The sequence below is a fragment of the Calliphora vicina genome, chromosome 5, assembly GCF_958450345.1.
Source record: "Calliphora vicina chromosome 5, idCalVici1.1, whole genome shotgun sequence".
NCBI classification, from domain to species: domain Eukaryota; kingdom Metazoa; phylum Arthropoda; class Insecta; order Diptera; family Calliphoridae; genus Calliphora; species Calliphora vicina.
This window is the reverse complement of record NC_088784.1, coordinates 45,559,130-45,583,504: the sequence shown is the minus strand read 5'-3', so window position 1 is coordinate 45,583,504 and position 24,375 is coordinate 45,559,130. Positions and strand designations below refer to the sequence as shown.

At 29.4% G+C, this 24,375-nt stretch overlaps 1 protein-coding gene across 1 annotated transcript in view; it reads left to right on the top strand.

Moving 5' to 3' along the window:
- The window catches only part of sli (slit guidance ligand), a 152,293-nt gene that overhangs the window by 49,898 nt on the left and 78,020 nt on the right, over positions 1 to 24,375 (top strand). The window contains 2 exon segments of the mRNA XM_065511091.1: positions 19,752 to 20,271; positions 20,484 to 20,924. Coding sequence (XP_065367163.1) covers positions 20,632 to 20,924 — 293 coding nt within the window. The 5' untranslated portion in view covers positions 19,752 to 20,271; positions 20,484 to 20,631.

The following is a 24,375-nucleotide window of genomic DNA, read 5'->3' as shown; positions in this document are numbered from 1 at the left end:
CTCTTTATTTATTTAAAATGTACAACAACCACAGAATTAAATAGTCACTCAATGTTTTTTATACACGTTTATAAATTCGCAGAAATACAAACACACTTTATAATGTACACGAATTCACTTGAAAAATACAGCACACTTTAAGGCACTCAGTTGATGTTTATTTGAATAGCGTCTCTGATAAATTGACTAACGACTGCAACCTCTGCCACAAAATGACCCAAAACTGTATTATCGCCAAAATTCGGAAAATAACTGTATCCTATGAAGACAAAAACTCTTACACAAGTAAATACGGATATATTTTAAATAAAAATTAGCTTTTATTTTAATTTTTCTCGAAATATTTAATTTTTTTCCTGAGACACGTTAATGGTCTGGCGAATTCGTAATAATTAACCAAATTTTGTCATTTATATCTCGTTACAACGATAGTTACGTACACATTTCGATTCTTTTACAAAAACTTAAAAATTTGCATTTTTTTAGAATTTTGGCGATAATACAATTTTTGGGTCATTTCGACTCAAAAGAGATGCAGGGTTAATTTCCAAAAATTTTTTTTAATGTAATATTCATTAATATAAATAAATCTACATATTTCTAGAAAACAATGCAGAAAGTTAACGAGTTTCACCTATTTATTTTATATAAATAGTAAAATTTTGCATATATCTGAACTTTGACCTCGATACGCGTCCAGAAATCGTTGTCCGATTTGGCTCAAATTTTCAGCACTTGACTTTTAGGCCTAGTGTCACAATATTCCGCCCGGCAGTCTTTGAAATTTAAAAAAAATCGGCTGTCACTGTAATGTCTATAATTACATTCATTACCAGGGCAACCAAAAATATGCAATATCATAGTTTTTGCTGTGCGTCGTATAAACATATGAGTTAGTTATTTATCCGTTTCAGACAATTATAAGAATTTTGGCATCGATTTGTTAGTGCATATTTTTGCATATTTTGGTCTTTACTGCATATTTTTGAATATTTAACTCATAACTGCATATTTTTGTTGCATATTTTCTTTATTTCCATTATTTTGTTTTCTAAATATAATTTTATTGCTTGTATAGTAATTTTTCATTTCTATATTTTACAATTTTGTTAAGGCCTAAGCTACTTAAAGAAAAAAATAGAGTATCCATAATCGACTTATCTTCATTAAATTTTCATCGACTTAAGGGATATTAGTTTCCATATATTTGAATTAAATTAAAAATATTCACACACAAATATCAAAATTTAACAAATAGTAAAAAATACATAAAAAAATAAAAGAAAAGAAAATGGGCAACTTCTTATACATTTCTTGGATACATTTAAAAAAAAAAACTTAAGGTTGCTTGAGACAGTTATGGTTGGGCATTAACAGTTTACCACTAATGTAAAATTAAACAACTTTTCAGCAAATGTTCAGAATATTAAGATCCATCGAAAATATCATGTTCAAAAATATCGAAAATATCACGTTTATTACAAATTGTAACAAAGATATTAGGAAATCATTAAAAAATAATCAATTGATGAGAAAGGAAGAAACATAGGAAATGTCACGGTATTTTGAGTTCCAATAATAAAAATGAGGCAAAACATGAATGACACGCTTAACCAAGATCTTGTGACAATCTCTGAATGGGGTTGTGCGAATAGAGTCGATTTCAACGCACGCAAGACTCAATGTTGTATGTTAACACACAAACGCACAACAGATCATGTTGCTCCATCTGTTTTCATGGGTGGTGTAAATATTAAGGAATCAGAAGCTCTTGATGTTCTAGGCATGAGTATTCAGTGCGATGTCCGCTGGACAAAACACATTTTTCGAGTGTCGAAAGAAGCATTCAAGTGCCTTGGTTTCCTTAAACGGTGTAAGAATTACTTCACTCCATCTGATCTCCTTACTATTTACACCACTTATATCCGACCTAAAATGGAATACAACTCTCATGTTTGGGCCGGTGCTTCGAAGTCTATTTTGGAGTTACTCGACCGCGTACAGGAGAGGGCGAAGGTGCTTATCGGTGACAGTAGGGTATCCAGCTCTATTGACTCACTGGAACATCGTCGCAATGTGGGTTGTGTTTCACTGTTCTACCGATACTACAATGGTATGTGCTCTGCAGAAATTAGGGAACTTGTTCCCGAAACCCGTAGTTTTTTACGCAACACACGTTCTTCGGCAAGGGCTCACCAATTCGTTGTCGACTGGACAGTGGATCGCACAACACATTACAGAGAAAATTCGTTCTTTAGCCGTACTGTCCGTATGTGGAATAATCTTCCTCCTGAAGTCTTTCCTGTCACTTTCAATATAGGAAAATTCAAATCTAATGTCCACAAACACTACTCCCTCTATCCTCCCACCCATAACCTATTTTCCTAGTTCCAACACAATGCTTTGCATGAGTAGGGGTCATCCCCTGAGTGCTGGACCAAGAAAAAAAAAATGCTCCAAAATCCACTGCAATTTTTTTTACCAAACAAATACAAACGCTCTCTATAGCGATTTGGAAACATAATTCAAATGATAAAAAAGTAGATTTTAAAGCTTTATGTAGAATAGAAACATTTCGAGAAATTCTTAATATTCTCTCCCTACAATATTATGCAACTAATTACTAAACAAATTTTTATTTACTTCTTATATTATTTTTAATAAAACATTGAAATCAAACAATAATCAACTATTTTTAAGTGCATATTTTTTATATTTTAAGAGCATATTTTTCGTTTTTAAGTGCATATTTTATGCGCATAAAACACTTTTTTTAGAGCATATTTTTGGTTGCCCTGTTCATTACATATAATAAAAAGTTACTAACCTGAACATTTGAATTCTTGATCATGTAAATCTGCCACGTTTTGGCCCTTTAGTTGTGATGGAGATTGACATCTTGTATACGGTGCTAGACGTGGTGCACCTCGTAAAAATCGCGACAACCATGATAAATGGCAATCACAGGATAATGGGTTGTCCGATAACCGTAATGCTCGCAGTCTACTCAATCCACTGAATATATTATGAGGTAAAGTTGTTAAATTGTTATTGTTGAGAGTGCTAATAATAAGTAAAATCAAAAATATAAACATCGTAAAAATAAAGAAATTTTATGTGCATCAGGGATATAACTACAAAAACCATATTTTTAAGACATTAAAAGACTGTACACGTAAATCATTATCAAAGTCAAATATAAAATAACCTTTTGTTTGAAAATGACTTAGGAACTCCAATTTTGGTTAAATCTCTAAACTAGATATCGATATTTTTAAAGACTTACAGTATCTCAAGATCGACTAGGCCCTTGAATGTATGCTCATCCATACAGGTAATTTGGTTATTGTTAGACTTGCCACCTTTTGAAATTTCCAAAACGGGACACCACTGAATGATCAGAGAACGATGGAAAAAAACATGGAAAATGACCTAGTGTGGGTTATAGGACTTGCTGAGTACATTACAAATTGTGTCAAAAAATTTCAGAAAGACCTTCAAATTCAGAAGTTATTCTGAAAAAACCGTTTACAGTGATGTTTTTCAACTTATCGATCTGTAACTCAGTCAGTTTTTGTTAAATTTTTGATACATTTGTAAGTTTGTTTTTGCTTTTCATTGCTTATTTTGATATGAAAGCTTATAAAAATATATATCAATGTATAAAGAAAAGTTCTTAATAAAACATGGTTTTAATTTTTCAAATCGGATGAAAACTGTAAAAGTTATTCAACTTTTCATTAATACCTTTTTGAGTATTTTCTCACCCAGCGCATATAAATGTAAAAAACAGGGTAAATATTTTCGAACTTTTTTCGAAAAAGTTTAATAACTTTTGCAAATATAAACCGATTTTAATAAGTACTATCTCCTTTTTGTCTATATAAAATTGTCTTTAAATCATTGTGCAAAAAAATTAGTTTTCATAGAAAAAAATTAAAATAACTATTGTTGAATTTGAAAAATTACGAAAAAAAAAAAATAAAAAATTTAACTTTTTTAATAACTTAAACAATTTCATAGGGTAACATAGAGACGAGACATAATTGTCAAAAACCTAAGTCTGTTGTCAAAAACCTATCTCTTGCAACAACAAAATACATGCTATTCAATGTATTTTGTTGTTGTATCAAACATATGATTTGTTGTATTTTTGTTTGACAAATTGGAGTGTCTCGTCTCTATGTATAATCCTCTATGAACAATTTCTTAGATTATTTTTTAAAATTTTGAAATCGGTTTTAAAATGTCTGAGTTAGAGGTATTGAGGTACTACCTACCCTAAAACACTTGTTTCAAAATAACTAAAAATTTTGAAGGTGTTCAAAATCTTTGAAAACGGTTTTAGCATGTCCTCACCTAGGCATACAACCTCCATTAGGTCGCTTTTCAAGTTCTGACAAAAAGTGTTATTTTATTTTAATTATTAAAATCAACAATAACACATTAATTTTAATTGTGTAAAATCTGGAGAACTATTACTATGAAAGTCTTCGAACTTTATACAGGAGTAAATAGTAATTTTCGAATATCTGGAGAACTATAATTGTGGAAGTCTTAAAATTTTGCCCTAATATCACCCTTACTATTCTACATTTTTTGGGTGAAAATGTTATTGTGTTAGTGGGCGTGGCATCTCTCATAAGTAAATAGTTAATTTCGAATATCTGGAGTACTATAATTGTAAAGTATTTAAACTTTGTATGAATCAAATTCTTGTCACTATACGGAGATTGGCTGAAAATGGGTGAGACTGAATTTTTTAAAGTAAATAGTTATTTTCAAATATCTGGAGTACTATAATTGTGAAATTCTTCAAACGAGGTTGTCTCGGATTTTTGCTCATATCTCCGTTATTTATGGACGGATTTTGCTGATTTTAAATAGCAAAATTCTCGAAAGTATGTCTGACAGAATTGTTGAAGATTTGGATCCCGGAGATATCTGGGGCCTTCAGAAAATTGATTTCAACAGACAGACAGACAGACAGACAGACAGACAGACAGACAGACAGACAGACAGACAGACAGACAGACAGACAGACAGACAGACAGACAGACAGACAGACAGACAGACAGACGGACATGGCTTAATCGACTCCGCTATCTATAAGGATCCAGAATATATATACTTTATAGGGTCGGAAATGAAAAATGTATAAATTACAAACGGAATGACAAACTTATATGTATGATCAAAAAATTCTGAAATTTGTTTAACAAAATTTTTAAAAATTTGAAAATGGAGTTTTGAAACTGCCGTTAAAAAAATTTTATTTTTTTGATCATACCTAAGAATAGGTTAACGGTATCCTACGAAGACAAAAACTCATATACAAGTATATATGGACATATTTTAAGTAAAAATGAGCTTTTATTTTAATATTTATCAAAATATGTTAATTTTGTTCCTACATATCTTGTTCTAGTGGCCTGAGATACGTTAATGGCCTGGCGAATTTTTAATAACTTTAAAATTTTTTGACCGATTTCTGGTTTTTATGTCTCATTAGAACGACAATTACGTACACATTTCGATTCTTTTAAATTAAATTACAAAAGTCATTTTTTAATGGCAAAATTTTTGCAAAAACTGAAAAAAATGCATTTTTTCCCCTTGTAAATGCATCTCAAAACTTCAGAGGGCTGTCTTAACCCCAACCGATTTACCTAAAAAATTTTCAGGATGATTTTTTTACTAATGTTCACCAAACTGAGGGGTGAGAATGGCCAAAATCCAACTTTCGTTTATTAAGGGCCACCCTAGTATATACCCTTCTCACGAAGCTGAAGGGTATAAAAAACAAATATTGTTCAAATATTCCCATCTGAAATATGGTTTAATTATAAATATCTAAAACAAGCACTCAAACACAATAAACAAAGTATTAATATTTACTAGTACAGGTCAACAAGTTAAAAATTCACTTTAACACTTAAAAAATTACTATCACTCTTTTTAGAATTAGGAATTAGGAATATTAAAAATTACAGTCCCGGGATCAGTATTAACTGAATTCCACTATTTTATATATTGTATTACATCAATAAAATAATTAAAAAAAAGTGTTTTCATAAAAATTATTAGGATTTTAAATTTCTTTAGTTATTGTCTCAATTATAATCTACCAGGGAAATGTGCATCGGAACTAGCTTATCCACCCAACAATACATTTCAATGTATTTATTTAAAATAGAAATTAGCTTCAGTTTGGTTTTTTTATAGGTTCATAGTTCATACCTTTTAATAGGAGTGTGCAAAATACCTAAAGTTAACTGTTAATAACTTTTCAACTGTTAGTCAGACCTTATAATTTTTGATCTCATCTATCTATATATATAAAAATGAAATGGTCCATGTATGTAATGTCATCACGTGATTTGGCTGATTTTTTTTTATTCGATTTGAAATTTTCAGGAGATGGTTTGTAAAGAAAAAAAATTAAAAAATTACGGCTAAAGCCGGCTTATTGAGTCCAGTCAACTGTAATAAAAAAGCCCCTAAAGTATGCACTACAAATTTAGATACTTTATTTGCAAATAAATAAGATCAGGCAGGGTTGGAGGAACTTGACGAACTAACATTTACCTTACATAACTAGTTTAAAATAAATAAAAATTAATTATTAATGGTATTCAATTCAAAATTTTTTTGGTTGGAAAAATTAAAAATTACACTCTGTTTTTTTATACTTGGTTATAGTTTATTAAAAATTCAACTTTTGGTGGATTTTTTCCACGTGATTGTTGTAGCAAAAATTACAAAACAATTTCGAAATGAATACCCTTAATGTGATAAATAAAGTGAATTTTTGGGTATGAAATTAAAAATATTGATTTTATTTTATATAATTCACTGATTACAAAGTGATAGAAAAAATAATGAAGTAGAAATACCTGGTGTAATGTACTTTCCTAAAACATACTTTTTTTAAGAATAAATTTGTGAAACACCTCCAAAATTGCATGTTTAACAACTTATGGCCAGTTTTTGACTTCGTATTTAAATACTTATTTAGTTAATTATACCCTACACCACCATAGTGGGGAGGGTATTATGCGTTTGTGCAGATGTTTGTAACGCCCAAAAATATTAGTCTAACACCCACCTTAAAGTATACCGATCGACTTAGAATCACTTTCTGAGTCGATTAAACGATGTCCGTCCGTCTGGTCGGCTGGCTGGCTGGCTGGCTGTCCATGTAAACCTTGTGCGCAGAGTACAGGTCGCAATTTTGAATATATTTCGATGAAATTTGATACATATTATTTTTTCGGCTCAAGGACCAAGCCTATTGAAACTGGCTGAAATCGGTCCATTATTTCACCTAGCCCCCATACAAATGACCTTCCGGAATTGGACTTTATCAGTCATAAATGTTTAATTTATATATGTATATCCACAAATTCCGCTCTAAATAAGTTTTATATACACAATATTCATGTCACCAAATTTTGTTACGATCGGTCCATAATTGGTCATAGCTCCCATATAGACCCGCTTCCGAAAATCACTTAAACGTGCATAAATCGCTTAAAAATGTTGGTAAACACACAAAATTCAACATAGTAAACTTTCATAGAGACATAAAATCACACGACCTAATTTTATGGTGATCGGTCTATTCAAAAATATAAATTATTGAAATTTTAAAAGAAAAATTTGTTTTGCTCTTTTACTTAGTGTAGGGTATTATATGGTCGGGCTTGACCGACCATACTTTCTTACTTGTTTTTACTTAAAATTAAGTGGTATTTAAATACAGTTTGAGTTTTTCAGAGCTATATAATTTTTTTTATTAAAATAAGATAAAAGTATGTATGTATCAAAAAATTATCGATAGTTTTGCATAAAACAGCTGTTCAACCAAACAAAAATGGATACATTTTGAACAATAAGAAAAAAAGTTATTAAACAATAAAATGATTGGTAGGAAAATGTACGAAAGAAGCCCCAATTTAAAAAATTTAAAAAAGCAGTGAAAAAGTCATTTTCGTATTTAAATAGAACTTAACTATAATTCATATTAAAATACGAAGTCAAAAAATTGACACTTAGTCAATTTCTGACCGATTTTTAAAAATAAAGTGCAGAGTCATTTCCGAATTAGAAAATTTGCAAATAATTAAAATTTTGTGGAAAAATTATGCCCTGATTTCTTAAGACTACATAAATAACGTATATACTAGAGTATTCAATCGAAACTGTTCGAATAATTAAAAATTGACGATTTTCAAATAACAAATAAACCGATTAATTTGTGTCGATTAACCGAAATGTCTTTTTTTGCACTTTATATAGAAATATAGTTTTAAACACTTGAACATTCCCTTCTAGCAATAGTGTTTTGAAGTATAGTACGAATGCTGAAACCAACGAATTTGAAAATGACCTTTTTTCTAGAATTTTCTATGATGAGCTTTGTCCTAACGAGTCGGAGGACGGCATGGTAACTGAAGACATTTCTGAAACGAGTATTTTATCAAACTTAACGAAACTATTAAAGTATTCTAAATCTAAAAAAATCCAAAAAGGACTCCATTGGTATAATGGAGGAATTTATATACTTATAAAAAAATGAGAAATCATGCCTTACTTTCGATTTATCCAACATCTACAATCAGTGAGAGAGTTTTGTCAAGTTTAATTAAAACTAAAAAAATCGTTTAAAAGAAAAGCATTCAAATTATATTGTTTTTTTTAAAGATTATTTCAGAAGATTCCCTATTTTTTGTTTAGTGTTTTGTTAAATTGCTATATTTTGTTTGATTTTTATGTGTTTGTTCTTTTTATTAACAAAATACTTACATAAGTACACAATATAGAATTGAAATACAAATTGAATAAATTAAAATTAACCGATTATTCTAAACCGATAAAATCTAAACCCCGATTAATTATTTGCTCGATTAACCGATTAAACCAGAAACCTGATTAATTGAGTACCCTAGTATATACTATTCGAAAAGCCTCAGTGTGTTCTTTCCAAATCTGATTCCTGTTGTACTCGACAAAACCTATAAGATATATTTATTTATAAAAATGTGTCTTCTACCATCCCTAACTTTAGAATTGAATATGCATATGCTATGCTTTATAGTATGTTCACATTTGCAGAGTTAATCATCTCAAAATCAAGATGATTATCCATATATTTAAATGATTTGTTAATCAATTCAAACTGACATGATTAAAACTTAATCAATTCATTAATCACGTAGAATCACCTGAACATACCTCCATACCATACTGATGATGATGTAGCATCGGCCACTATGAAAATAAATAAATTTTTGTTATTCTGATTAAAATGAGTGACCAGAAAAAAGTGCGTACTAAAATTTTTAAATATTTTCAACAAAATCCAACTTGGTCCTACAAAAAGTTGGCCAAACAATCAAAGGCTTGCTATCAAACTGTTTCCAATGTTATTAAACAGTACCGGGAGAACTTGTCCGTTGATATAAAACCTGGTTCAGGTAGAAGGAATGGTCCACATGATGTTTCTAAAGCCAAAAAAATAGAAAGCATTTTCAAAAAATCTCAACACTTCCTGTAGGAAAGCAGTCCGGTTAGGTCAGTACTCGGTTTAAAAGCATACAAGGCTCAAAAAGTTCCTGACAGGAACTCTGCTAACAATTTAGAGGCCAAAAACAGAGTACGGAAATTGAAGTAAAATTTTATACAAAAAATATACCTGCTGCATAATGGATGACGAAATGTACGTATGGAAAATTTTTCGCAGGGAATGTTGTAGAAAAGTTTAGGACCCAAAAGCAGACAAAATTTCCCAAAAAGTTCTTGGTATGGCAAGCAATATGCAGTTACGGCAAAAAAGCCAAACATTTGTTACAAAGTGCTCTAAAATACCGAAATTTTCATCAAGGAATGTTTACAAAAGAGGATGCTTCCATTCCACTTATTTTTGGCCTGATTTGGCATCTGTCACTATTGTAGGAAAGGTCTTGAGTTGTACAAGAACAATAATGTGGTATTTGTACCAAGAGAAGCAATTCCTCCAGACTGCCTGGAGCTGAGGCCAGTGGAGAGATATTGGGCTCTTGTTAAAAGAGAATTGAAGAGCACAAAAAAGGTGTCCAAAAGTGTGGTAGATTTTAAACGGAGATGGACAACCTGTTCGAACAAAGTGACATAAAGTACAATAAAAACCATAATGGAAGGGTTTTCGAAAAAGATTCAAAATTTCATCATTAGTGATTAGAACCATGATTCAAAAATACATGGTTGCTCCACTTCTCTCTCTCAAAAATATTTTTGAAGTTAATTGGAATTATTTGAAATTTGTTTTTTGTAAACAATACAAAAAAATCGTTGCCACATATGGAAAAAGGGAAATAAAGTTTAAGAAATGTTTAATTTTAAAGTGTAATTTATATTAATTCTTAAAAGATACATATTAATGAAATTATTTGTTTCTTTTGTAAATTTTGTTAACCATCCAGATTTTGTCAAATCAAAAACATGTAACCGACAATTTAAATTGTTCTTAGATAATATAGCTTCGTCCATACATCTATGACCATGTTGGAATAAACGTTACAAAATTCATTTTAGCATAACGAGGGTTTATATTCAAATAGTGCTATACGACATTTTCTCGAAAATTAGGTTTTTATAGCAACGTATTCCCTGACTAATTTGTCATCTGTCATTTAAATTTAAAAAAAAAAAACATTTCCAATGGTTTTTTTCATAAAATTTGTATTGTGTTATCTAACACACAATGTATTTTATTAGTAAAAAAGTGCTATATGCATATGAAATATTCGTGTATATAATAAAATATTAAAATATAATTGGTCAATTCACAAGGTCTCTTATCAGTCATATTGTCATAATGTCTTAATATATCTCGACTCGGCAGCTCGGCTTAACCGACAATTAGGCTTTCGGCGAAGGTCTCTACTGGTTTGTTACGATAACACAATAAACATAGCATACAGAGTACTCTTATTTTAGGACACTTTTTACTTGAAAAACAATAAAAACCATTGTGAAATATTAGGACATTATGACAATATGACATGATAAGAGACCTTGTGAATTGAGGGAATATATATAAATATATAAATGCCTTTGTAAGTTTGTTTAACACGCCTAAACGGCTGAACCGATTTTATTGGAATTTGGAACGTAGATAGATCCTTACTGGGAAGCGTCAATAGGCTATATATTTTTTATTTTACTACGACAGGGGTAGCGAAGCGCACCGGGTCAAGCTAGTATAATATATATTACACCGTACGACACTCAATATTAGACACGAACCGGATGATATACGTCTAAAACAATAAATTAAATGGAGAAAAACTGCGTTTTCAGTTTTTCCATATCGTGATCCTGTTTCCTTTTAAAAGGACTTCAAATTTTCAGAGGAGTAAATTTTTGAAAACATGTTTTAAAATACTTCTGATCATCCTACTTTGTCAAATGATCAGGAAGGGTTGTAAAATATTTCGTATTATTTGCATTTTATCCTGTCAGGATCAAAAGATGTTAAAAATGTCCTTTCAAATTTTTATCCTTGAATATCCTTTTATATTTCCAATAATTTTTTTCAAAAAAATAGTGAGTTAAAGATAGAAATATTGGATACCACATGCCAAAATTTCATCCTTCTATCTTCACTACTTAAGTGTTAAATAATATTTTAAATTTGCATTATTTTATTTTTTATATTTTATTTTAATATTTCATCGAAAAAATATAACAAAAACCGTTGTGAAAAGAAACGAAGAATACTTTTTAATAAACAAGTAAAATGGTATAGTCCAAGGCAAGCCCGATCAACCAACAAAATGAATTCCCTACAGACTACATTTGAAACGTTTTGGAGTATGTCCTGAGTAAGTAAGCAAATTTTTTTAAAGACCCACGTAGCACAGCTTCCTACAAAAATAAATTCTGTAGAAAATTCTAGGAAGCTGATTAGCTTTATGTATAAACGTTCTTACAACTACGAAGTTCTTCGCGTATGTAAATCTATGTCCTATTCAACTAAGCAAATATTAAAAACTGATTGGCCCTGTATGAGCTTGTAGTGTGATTGTACCAGCTGCTGTTGCTTTATCAAAAATAGTTTGATATTTTTTTGATTGAACCAGTATTATTGAATCGAGTGTTGTAAAATTAGCTCATAAAAGTTAAATAAAACCTAGCATTCCTTTGTTTTCTAGCAATTTCTTTATCCAAACGCGTTTTTTTAGTCCTTTTTCGTTTTAGGATAATAGCAATAATAAATGCATTACAAATTTTATCGTTATTCATTACAACCTTTTCCACACAATTTTTGGTAAAAAATTTAATTTTGTACCAGCATTTTGGTTATAGTGTGTGTGTCCAGCTTAATTGCACAATCACTTGATGGCACACCATTGATGGTGTTGTGTATGAGCCCTATTACTTACATAAAAACCTCAGTTTACATTAAAGCTCATTTTTATTTTTGTTCAAATAGTGCTATCTGCTTATTTCACTGTTAGAATCGAAAAAACTTCAACTTGTAAAAAGTGCTATCTAACATATAAGCGCGAATATCAGGAATTAATAAAAACTTAACATATGTAGGATTTAGACGTCGTTTTTAAATAACATTGTAAAATAAACTTTTGTTATTACTCTTATAGTTAACGAAAAAAACAGTTTTTTCGCTCTCCTGTAAAATGATGATTTTCCTTATAGCACTATTTGAATATAAACCCTCGATAAGCTTTTATAAATTTCAGAATGCATTATGTAAAAGTTTTATTATACCCTTCACCATAAGTAAGGTTTTACATAAGTTTTCCATTCGCTTTGTAATTTTATAATATACATATATTAAATTACACACTACTGGATAAGGGGAGACGATGTCCGTCTGAGAGTTTGACCGTCCGTCTGAAGAAATCAATTTCAACAAAATCGATAAATAAGGGAAAAAGAGTGAAACAGGATTTCCCCGAATCTTGCTGTCATCTTTTTTGAGCCAAAATAGGACCAGAGCAAGTATTCTTGGACAATTCGCAGACGAATATTATGATAGGGAATCCCTCAGACTTTGCAGGATTTAACAATATGATACATATTCATCTTATTTTGTTGCAAAACCAAAAATGCTATATCTTACATCGTTATTCATTATGACAATTAAATATATGTTTAATTTTGAACCGTTAGGCAGTAACTTTTTGTGTTTATTTCTAGGAGTCTGCGTAAGGGATATTTTCCCTTCCAATGGCACAAATAGTTTTTTTTTATTTTATAATTATTTCATACATAATTAGTTTAAATGTTTTGTTTGCTATTTTATTTTTTTACTTTTAAATAAACATAAAATTGGATTTTAAGAATGAATATGTTAGAAAGATTTTTCATAATTCCAGTAAACGTCAGAACGTTAATATGGCGACAAAAAGAGAAAGTGAGACTACCTTTTTTTTGTATCATGATGAGAACTATAAAAATATTTTTTTTTGTAAATTATAACAATAATTTCAATCAAATAAAAAAAGATTCAAAACTGTAAGTTTAGTGGTTTCATTTTTATTAACATATACATATGTATGTTAAACATTTTTAGATCTCAGTCCTTGTATTAATTGAGTACATTATAATTGTACATACTTTATTCCGTACTCCTTTGAATTAATTATTTTTTTTTAGTTTGTTGATTGATCATTGCTGTTAGTTATTATATTTTATGGAAAATACATTTTTTTATTTGTAAACATTTAAAATTTACAACTTTCAATAGATTTTCGGGCACAGGTGCCCATTATCCGATTGGCTTAAATTGTTCTCATTTCATATTAAATGCTAAAAAAAAAACAAATAAATAGGCCCATCCAAGACATACCTATTTATTTTTTAAGGGCTGGTCTAATTCACATATATGTGTGACCTAAAAATACCTACATATGTATGGATGTATATAGTTATTACGAATACATTGTAGAAATCACATTTATATACAAATCCATAAGTGTACATATATGTATGTATACACATATAATATCAGCATACTTTAATGCTATTTATCCCGAATATTTCATTTTTAATTGTATTTTTTATGTTTTGAATTAAAGTTTGGATAATTACAGTAATAGTTGTATGTATATATACACAAATAATCCAGTACATACAGTGTTGGTCAAAATAATTGGGACAATTGTTTATGTTTTTACATTATACTTTAAATAAAATTTTAAAATATTTACAGAAATAGTGAAAATTATATTATTATCTATTACTGCTATTTAAAACATTATTTTACTTATTAAAGATAAACTGCTCTTCAACTAGTCCCATAATAAGAAATATGATTAATGAAGCTGAACTAAAGAGTCAGAAATTGTTCTAAACAATAAACAAAAAGTTTAAAAATGTTTTATATTTGCACATTGGCGTAGATAGGAGGATGCTGGGGTAAACAAAACCACCCCAGACTCGCATCTTCCCACCTCAGATAAAAATTTGGAAAGTGGCAGAAAGATTTTTTTGGATTTGTAGATTGTTCCGTTAAGAGATTCCAGTGCCCTAGAACATTGACCATGGGGTTTTTGGAACCCAAAAAGTTAAAAAATATTCCAATGCCAATCGTACAACGGAGCACATGTAATGTTTAGTTTTAAAAACGGTTTACAAGCTAAAATAAAGGAGTCAAATCCGTAAACGATTTTGGTTTATTGTTTATCCGACAGGCTAAACTTAGTTATTGTGGATTCGTGTTCACACATATCATCAGCGCAAACATTCTTAGCATAGAGGCTTTATGCATTCACTTTTCGAAACCAGAAAATAATAATGATTTAAAAAGCCTCTTCAAATTAAACTGTATAAAATAAACAGCCTTTGCACAACTATATGGAGTTGTAGATATAAAAATTGTAATTCAGTAATTAAAAATTACGCAGTAATTAAAAGTGGAAGATTTTTATATAGAATCAACATTAGATAAAAGCTAAAATCTGGATTTGCCGGATACTATTCCTTCAGTTGATTATTGGAAGTTAAATATATATAATCCAGTAATATATAGCATAATTTTTAATATCGAATACCGATTCCAAAACGTTCCATTACCTAAAGCTGTTAACAATTTATTTAAATTAGATTTGGATGGCGCCGATGAATTCATTATTAATTACAAAAATGTTTTGCAAATTGATTCTGATTCTATGAAAGCTGAAGCACTAGTACTAGTACCTAAGAATATGTTTAAACACATATTCAGCGAAAAACTTTGATAAGATAAAATCCAATAAATTACAAGTGGCAATAAGCCTTATTATTAGTTCTGCTAGTTGCGAAAGAAGTTTCTCAGCTATGCGTAAAATAAAACAATGGTTACGTAGTGCAATGTTTCAGGAACGATTTTCAAATTTAGCTGTTTTTTTTCAATTCAATTCTTTATTTATAATAATATTTGTACAAAGGCGTATATATATACATATGTATACAATATTCCATTTTTAAATATAGAGAGTTTAGATATAAATAAATCTTTTCAACTCAAAAATAGTATTTTGTCTAACTAGTATAATAGGAACAAATTTAGATCAAGAGGAAAATTAAAAAAACCATTTAAATATAAAAAAATAATTATAAAAATATTTTAAAAAATAAATTAGCAGTTTTAAATATTGATAATGAAGTAGTAGTTTTGTTTTAATAAAAAAATATTTTTTTTTTATAAAAAAAATTGTTTATTTTTACTATTTGGGAAGGGCACTTGCCCACCCCAGAATAATAGTCTAGCTACGCTTATGTATTTGCAATACAATAGTCACTTAAATTGGTATAACATGAACAACGGTATAAATAAGAATAACTTGCTTGGACTTGACAAAAATTGTTTCTATTACTACGTTTATACGCACGGCTTATTCGCAAAAAAATATTGCAATTAGAAAAAAATGCCGCATAAACAGTGAATTAATTTTTTATTTGCGAATACCTAACTCACGAAAACAATTCCTAATTAACGACACTATTTGCAAATAAGATATTAAGCATTGCCATATGTTTTAACGCTTTTAGTTTATTAAGACGTTTTTTAAATATTTCATTGCGTTTTTGAATTAATTGGATTGACAAGATATAATTTTTACATTTAAAAAAATAAAAAATGTATCATATTTTATTCAATAAAAGAGCTACCAAATAATTAGATTTTACCATCCGGCATCTCATAAAAACAAGAATTTTCCGTAACTAATGTGACATATAAACAGTGAGTTAGTTAATTGCAAATAATTTTTATTTGCTAGTAGGCTACGTATAAACGTAGTATATAACACACAGTGGTGTAGAAACTGTTTATTTTTTAAATAATTCGGTGGCTCGTATATTGGTAATTTTTAGATTAATCTGAAATTTTTCTTCAAAAGTTTTAATAGGGCGTATTTGAAATTCAACAGGTATTAAGAAATACTACAGTTATTGTTAAACAATGTTTCGACCCCAGGTCAAAAAAATACTAGCCATCGTTCCAACTACGAGCCCATGTAAATACAAATCAACTCAAACACATATCAGCACTGACTATGTGAAATTTTATTAAGATATCTGCAATCGTTCACGATCTACCAAATTGTTTCCAAAATATGTAATGGGTGACTCATCGTGAGGTTGGTCCATTCGGAAGCTTCAATTTTGGGCTACTCGTTTGAGCATAGCAACTGGTATCTCGCGAATAACACGAGTAGTGTTGGCTTCAAAGCGTCAATCGTAGCTGGCTTATTCCTGAAGACATAAAATATCCCCGGGGAAAATAATCCAAAGGTATGATATCGCACGATCTAGGTGGCCAATTTACCGTAGCATAACGTGAAATTAAGTGCTGACCAAACTGATTTCTCAACTAGGTCATTGTTTCACGCACTGTATTGCTTGTAGCGCCGTCTTGTTGAAACCAGAGCTTACCGAGGCCGTTAAAATGGTGAGATAGCGGTTACCATTAACGGTAACATTCTGATTTTCCTCATTTTTGAAGAAATTTGGAGAATGATTCCACCAGCTCATAAAAAACACCATATCGTTGTTTTTAATGGATGTAATGGTAGCTCTTTTCACGCTTCGAGTTGCTCATCAGCCCAAATACAGCAATTTTGTTTATTAACGTATCCATTGATCCAGAAATGTGCTTCATCACTGAACAAAATTTCACTATAAAACACCGGATTTGTTCACATTTAATTGAAAATCCAATATGAATACTGAACTAAGTGGTCGTCGCAACTGCTTAAATGCACGAAAAGTTGGCCAGAAATGTCAGCGTTTGTTTACGGAAAACCGAATATGAAACATATACCATTGATAGATCCTAAATATGCCATTTTACCATCACTCCACATAAGCAATAAATTCCAAGTTAAGTGATGATAAACTCAAAGAAGGAATATTTGTGCTACCATAAATACGCATATGGATGAAACCCCCACATTTTGATAAAAAACCTTACTAATAAGAAACTTGATGCCTAGTTATCGCTGAAAGCAAGGTTTTTAGAGAACACCAGAGCCGAAAATGTAGAAGAGCTAGTTATCTACATGTTTAAAGCTTATGAAAAGTTCAGAATGTCATTGAAAATTTAATTTCTTCATTCTCATTTGCTCCGCTCATTTTTACATCCTGGTTCCACCATATAAAGAAATTTGAATATGATTTAAAGGCCAACACAACTATGCTAGGTGATTACTGTTGGCGTTAAAAACGAGAAGGTCAATCAAAGCCCAAAAGTTAAAGTTTCACGATATTTTGTGTTCAAATTATATAAGGCGATTTTTTTTGGAGTTTTTTTTTACTTAAATGATAAATTTAAACTTGATTAGTGTAAAAAATTCTGGTTGTTTTTATTAGATTCCTTTAAAATATGTGTTGGCCCTTTAATTTTAACTAGGAAATTCGACAACTTTTATGGAAAGAATTTTGAAAAATTTGTTTATATTGTGCTTATCTAGATAAAATAACCTTTTAAACCATATATGTTTTATCAATATTGGTGGACAATAACATACTTAAAAGTGTACCACAAAAGAACGAGTGTAAATATAAGAAAGATATAATTTGACACATTCTTACGGAAGAAAAATGAGACGTGATGGCAAAAAAATTTGTATGCATGTTTAATAAACGATAGGAATAAATAAGAAAAAATTACATTTCTAAGCGTGTACTTTTTTTGTAACGCAGTGTTATTAAGCAGTAGAATTAGAATTTAGCCAATTCCTTGTTGATTTAGATTTCAACTCTGTGTAGATAGATAAAATACGTTAAAAAAAAAACAAAAATAAGCTGTTCATATTTTAAAAAGCTTTAAAATATGAACAGCTTAGGTCACTAAAGGTAGGGTCACACATGACAAATATTTGACGAAAAATACGTAACCACTAAATAAAATTTATTTGAATTCTTTTATTTATTCCAAAAACTTATTTTACTTTGGATAATTCAAAACAAAAAAAATAGTTTTATTTTATTTGATGATATTTGATTTTATAAAACAATTGTAAAGTAAACACATCAAACAAATTTGTGCTAAAAAAGTGGTTACGCTTTTTTGAGCAAATATTTGCTATGTGTGACCCTATCTTAAGTTCATATTTTAGAGTACCCTATGGAAGTAAAAAGTGTTCATATTTTGGGGTATTCATATATTGGGGTGTTCATATTATCGCAAGAGCATTGTATATACAGCCCAATTATGAAAAAAATTGCCCGGGAGTTTTTTCCCTTTACTAATTTGTCCTATTCAATTTTTTTAATTAGACTGATACTTTCAATTTACTTTCAAATCTGTGCGTACGGTATGTCATGTATGTATGTAATTAAATTGTATTTATTATAATACCATCTAAAAATTATTTTTATTTAAAAATAATGGATTGTAGAGGAAAAATTTTTGGTTTAGTGTAAGAAACTAAAAGAAAAAAAAACGCCCCTCTAGATTCGCAAATTTTCGCATATTTTTACATGTACTCTTTTTTATATTTTGTACAACAATGTTTCGAATATAATTATTTTTCAGATACTCTAATTTTTGGAAAATTTATTCCACTCTATAGGCGTACAAATGTCACATATGATGACATGGAATTGTTTCAGCTCAGTTTTAAGTGCCCACTTTATACTGTGGACTCCATTAATCTAGTTTTTTCATATTAAACTAAAATTAATTTTTGAGGGAACAGTTTTTCTGGAAGCCATAATCTATGTTTGTTCTTTATAAAAGTTTGCCATGTCATATGTCCATATGACAGACATTTTTATCTTTCACCACTTGCATGATGTGTATTCGATACTCCAGAACTAGTGGAGCGATTACTTTCTACGATGTATGATAACATCATTTTTGTCTGCTTTTGATAGAAAAATATGAACTGTACAAAATTTAATTCATAATTAACAAAAAAAAAATAATTTAAAATTAAAAAAAGTATTTTGTGTTGAAAATAATTTAATTTGTTTCGAATAAAATAATATTTGCTTTGAAAAAAATTGATTTTGATTTGTAAAAATATTAATTTAACTTCAAAATGTTAATTTGACAGTAAAAACATAGAATCTCCTTAAGTTTGTGTATTTATTGAAGTTTTAATTGAAGAAAATATTTAATTTTTGGTTGTTTCTATTATTATTTCAACACTGTAGATATTAAAAGTATTTGTATTTTTTTTGTAGACAAACACAAATATTTCTTACAATACTCATCGATAATCAATAAAATCATACTTTTCTGCTTATTTCAGATGTTCAGCGACGCGTACCTAAGGGCATTTTTAAAAACATCTAAAAGAATAATTAAAAAACACTCCGGATAACATTTGTTTTCTTTTTGTGCTACCACCATTAAATTTACTACACTTGGCATTCCCAGGCAACGAACGATTCTCGTCTACCTACTTGTAAACACCAGACATTCATCGAGCGGATCTTCACAATCTCTCATTTTTTTTATTAAATGCCTTTTGTTTTCCTCCTACACTCGTTACATCTCTCTCTCATTTCGTTACTCTGACTCTCCTCTTACACTTTACTTTAACTTAATTGTCGAAGAATTGAAGTGAGAGCACAGGCAAGGGCTTGTACATATAGTAGAGTATAAGGTTCATACCACTATACAATAAATTTGAAATATCAGTGTCCGCAAAGTGCGTATATCCATCGGTTGTGATATAAATTAAAAGTAAAATTTGTGTGTTAAATTAAATTTGAAGTATAAAACTAACAATTATTCCCGTCACCGACATACATAATTGCTAGGAAAAAGTAATCTTGTGATATACATACATATTGTACGTACATACTATGTATGTAACAAAAACAATGCATGATTTTTATTAATTCTATAAAAGAATTACATACATATTCAACAACTTAAAGCTGAGTTGTCGAGATTAAATTGAATTGAAGAATAGTGTTTACTATTTTACTAGGGGTGGGTAATAGTTTCGAATTAAGTGGAAAACTCCTCATTATAGCAACAACGGTGATTTGTAATGACTGAAAGCAGAAAAATTTCGAAATAAGTGTAAAAATAAATAACATAACTAACTACATAATAAAAGTTCAAAAATAAATTTCAGTTGTTGTTAGTGTGTTAAAAATATAAATTATTAATGACCAATTATGACTCATTATCAACCCCCATTGAGGTGTAAAGGTGGAACGCCGAATCCCAAATGGCAATTCCTACGAATATTACTCGGTTTTGTAGTAGTAACAACATGCATCCTGTCACCGATATCAGCAGAACCTTTTGGAGGAGCTTCAGTAGGAATACATATTCCGGGTGGTAGTTTAGGTGCTATAAGTGAATCTCGTTGTCCCCGTGTATGTTCCTGCAATGGATTAACTGTCGACTGCTCACATCGAGGACTTACACAGGTGCCTCGTAAAATATCGGCCGATGTTGAAAGACTGTAAGTATTCTCATTACCTTAATTTAAACAAAAAAATATCATTTTGCAACAGTCTATTATTCAAATATATGTACATATGTATAAAGTACTGTATTAAATTCTGAATAAATTAGATGTTAAAACACAATTTTAGGGGATGCTTAAAAACCGACGTTTATTACGTTTATTACAACAAAAATAAATTCTAAACGTGTGGAATGTCGTTTCTGGAAGATTTTCAATTAAATACTATGAGTGTGATTCTTTACTGTGATTATATTTTATTTTTTCAGAACCAAACAAAGAAAGACCTTTATAAATCTCATAATATACAGTTTTGTTTATTCCCACGTACGATTTTAAGCTCATAATTTTGAATTCAAATGAATAATTTGTATTTAATATTTGGTATTTCATTGTATTTTTAATTCAGAATCGTGTTCCTCGTTTCGTATTTATTCTTAATTTAATTTGTGAACAAATTTTAAAGAACTGCGTTTGCGACTTAATTATAAGTCCAATTATTCCAACAATTTTCCTATATTTATATTCTAAACGAAGAGGTTGGCCACCATTATTCTATAAATAATTTTTTATTTCAATAATATAGTTTATTGAAATCTTCAAAATAAGCAACATTTACCACCAATTTATAAATTTTATTACAAATTTAAGTTTAAATTTAAGAAAAATTTACAAAAGCGTAAATTAGCACCTCAAAAAAAACATCTGAAATTAAATGTTAGAAAATACGCTCCGCAATTATTGACTTATTTCGAATAATATTAAAAACTTTTAAAAAACAATGGTCACTAAAATCTAAATTTAATGTTATAATAACCAACGTTTATAATTTACGAGTGCGGTATATTATTTATTTTTTTAATAAACCTCTGAATTTCAATCAAAAAAAAACTATTTTTATGTGCTTAGCTTAATACAGTTTAATAGCTATTTTGTAATGGATTTGTATTAATGAAAATTTGAATGATGCAATAAAAAATTAATTACATAATGAATAAATTCTCAAATGAATAGATTCAATACGTTTGCAGTACTAAGCTTAATTAATAAACGGAATGGTTAAGAAATAAAATTTAAGTTGATTTTTAAAATTGAATTAAAAATTAGTTCTATAGATCCTTTGCTTTCTAATTCGATTTATAATTTTTAAATACTTAAAAGTCCACCGTGGCTAACCACTTTAGGTGGCTAACTTTCTAACAGGTTAGCGGTATCCTACGAAGACAAAATCTCATACACAAGTAAAAACTGATATATTTTAATTAAAAATTACCTTTTATTTTAATATTTCTCAAAATATTTTAATTTTTTCCCTAAATTTCTTGTTCAAGTGGCCTGAGACACGTTAATGGTCTGGGGAATTTTTAATAACTTTAACATTTTTTAACCAATTTTTGTCATTTATATCTCCATTTCTTGGAAAATCACCATTTTGAAATCTCTCTAGTTTTTAAGGTAGATGACGTCCGAAAAAAACACTAAATTAATCCATTTCACTAAAATGTCAATCTTCAAGTCATAAGGTTTCTACCGATATCAAAAACTTATATAAAAAGCTTATATTTAAACTTCAGAAACTCTACAAACCTTGCCACTTTAAAATTTTTTTTCATATCTTGCATCAAGCCGGTCTAGCGTGATCAAGATTGGGTAACGTGATGGGCCCGGATCATACCGTTAATGATTTGCACATTCTTCGTTATTGCAGCACAATAGAGAAGTATACACTAGAACATACATTTTTAACAAAAAATCTTTGTTTTAGCGTTAAAAAATAGTAAAAAACTAAAATTTTTAAAGTACAAAGTGATCTTTGTGAGCTTTTCAGAGTACCTAGATGTGTTCAGATTGCATTGATATATTCATAAGAGTTATTCAGATTTACCGTAGTTACAACTTTGCCAAATAATGTTAGTGAAAAATTAGGAGTCCCTAAAAAATTTTAGAAATTATTCTAAAAAAAGTTAAAAACCAATTTTTTCTTCCTATATTTTTTTAAAAAAAGTTCACGAAAAAACTATTTTTGGGGAACAAATTTTAACTCTTACCAATATTATTGCAATATGAAGTTAAGCGGTATCACCAAGTCTAAATTAGCTGTTGGCCTAAAACTGATGACACCATTTTTTGAGGGCCCACTGATTTTCAGAATTTTTGGGAGCCCATAAAAAATATTGGTCACCAAAATAGACAAACTGAGTATAGGGTTTTACTTTGGTAGTAGAATCGAACCTATACTGTCATGATCGTGTGTTTTTCCAAAAGTCTTCATTTGTTGCATAGTGTAATGGAATGGATTTAATTTACACAATTTTTTATTTCAATAATTCAAAAAAAATAAAAAATTCCTAACTTACGATTTTATCAAATAGATAATTCCAGCATCTACTACATATTGTCACATCACGTCACTTTATATTATTGTTTATAAATGTTTAAGGTCCATGCTGTTCTATTGTTTTTCTTCTATTCTACTAAATATTGAGCTACTTACGTTCTACACAAAAAATGTGTATCTCATTGAAACGTCACGTATGTTACCATGGAAATACCCATAGACAGATAAAATAAATTTATGTGGCATTTATAATAATATAAACATTTTTCGTCAAACATTATTGGTCAATTTACAAGGTCTCTTATCATGTCATAGTGTCCTAATATTTCACGACTCGGCGGATCGTCTTAACCGACTCTTAACACAATAAACAAAGCATACAGAGTAGTATTATTTTAGGACATTTTTAGCTTGAAGGGCAATAACAATTCAAACCATTGTAAAATATTAGGACATTGTGACCATTTGTTTCATAAAACTATCATCTTAATAATTTTTTAAGAGACTGACATATTCACTTAAATTGATTTTCAAATATTAAGTTGAGTTACGCTTTCTCAACTTGGAACACTTTAAAATTTTTAAAAAGTTAGCTTGGAATTAATTGAAAAATATAATTGTTTGCACGTTGTAAGGTAAATATTTTCATTGAATTCCATAATCTAGATATAGTCAAACAATACGAACGACTCATAACGAGTGAGAAATGTCTAGGTATAATAAACGTATGCGTTGTACGAGTATCACAAAATGGATTTTTTTGTAACAGTTATGAAGAATTTCCATATTTTATGTCTTTTAAAAGAATACAATTTTCCTTATATTTATATATTGGTCAAATTTCCACCTCAAAACTAGTTTTGGTATACCGAAACATGTACCCGAACACTTAGACCGTAAATAGTCTCAAAATATTCACCGCAGAAATGTCCAAGTAAACCTCAACACAATACAAGTGAAAGACAAGTCAAAACCCCAACTCGATGTAATCTGGAAATGTACGGAATTACACAGGTGGTTATAATCGAATTTATGAGCTGTGTAAATAGTCTTTAAGATAAATTACATCCGCCCTAATTGCCTGGGATTTTATCTGGTTCATTATCACTA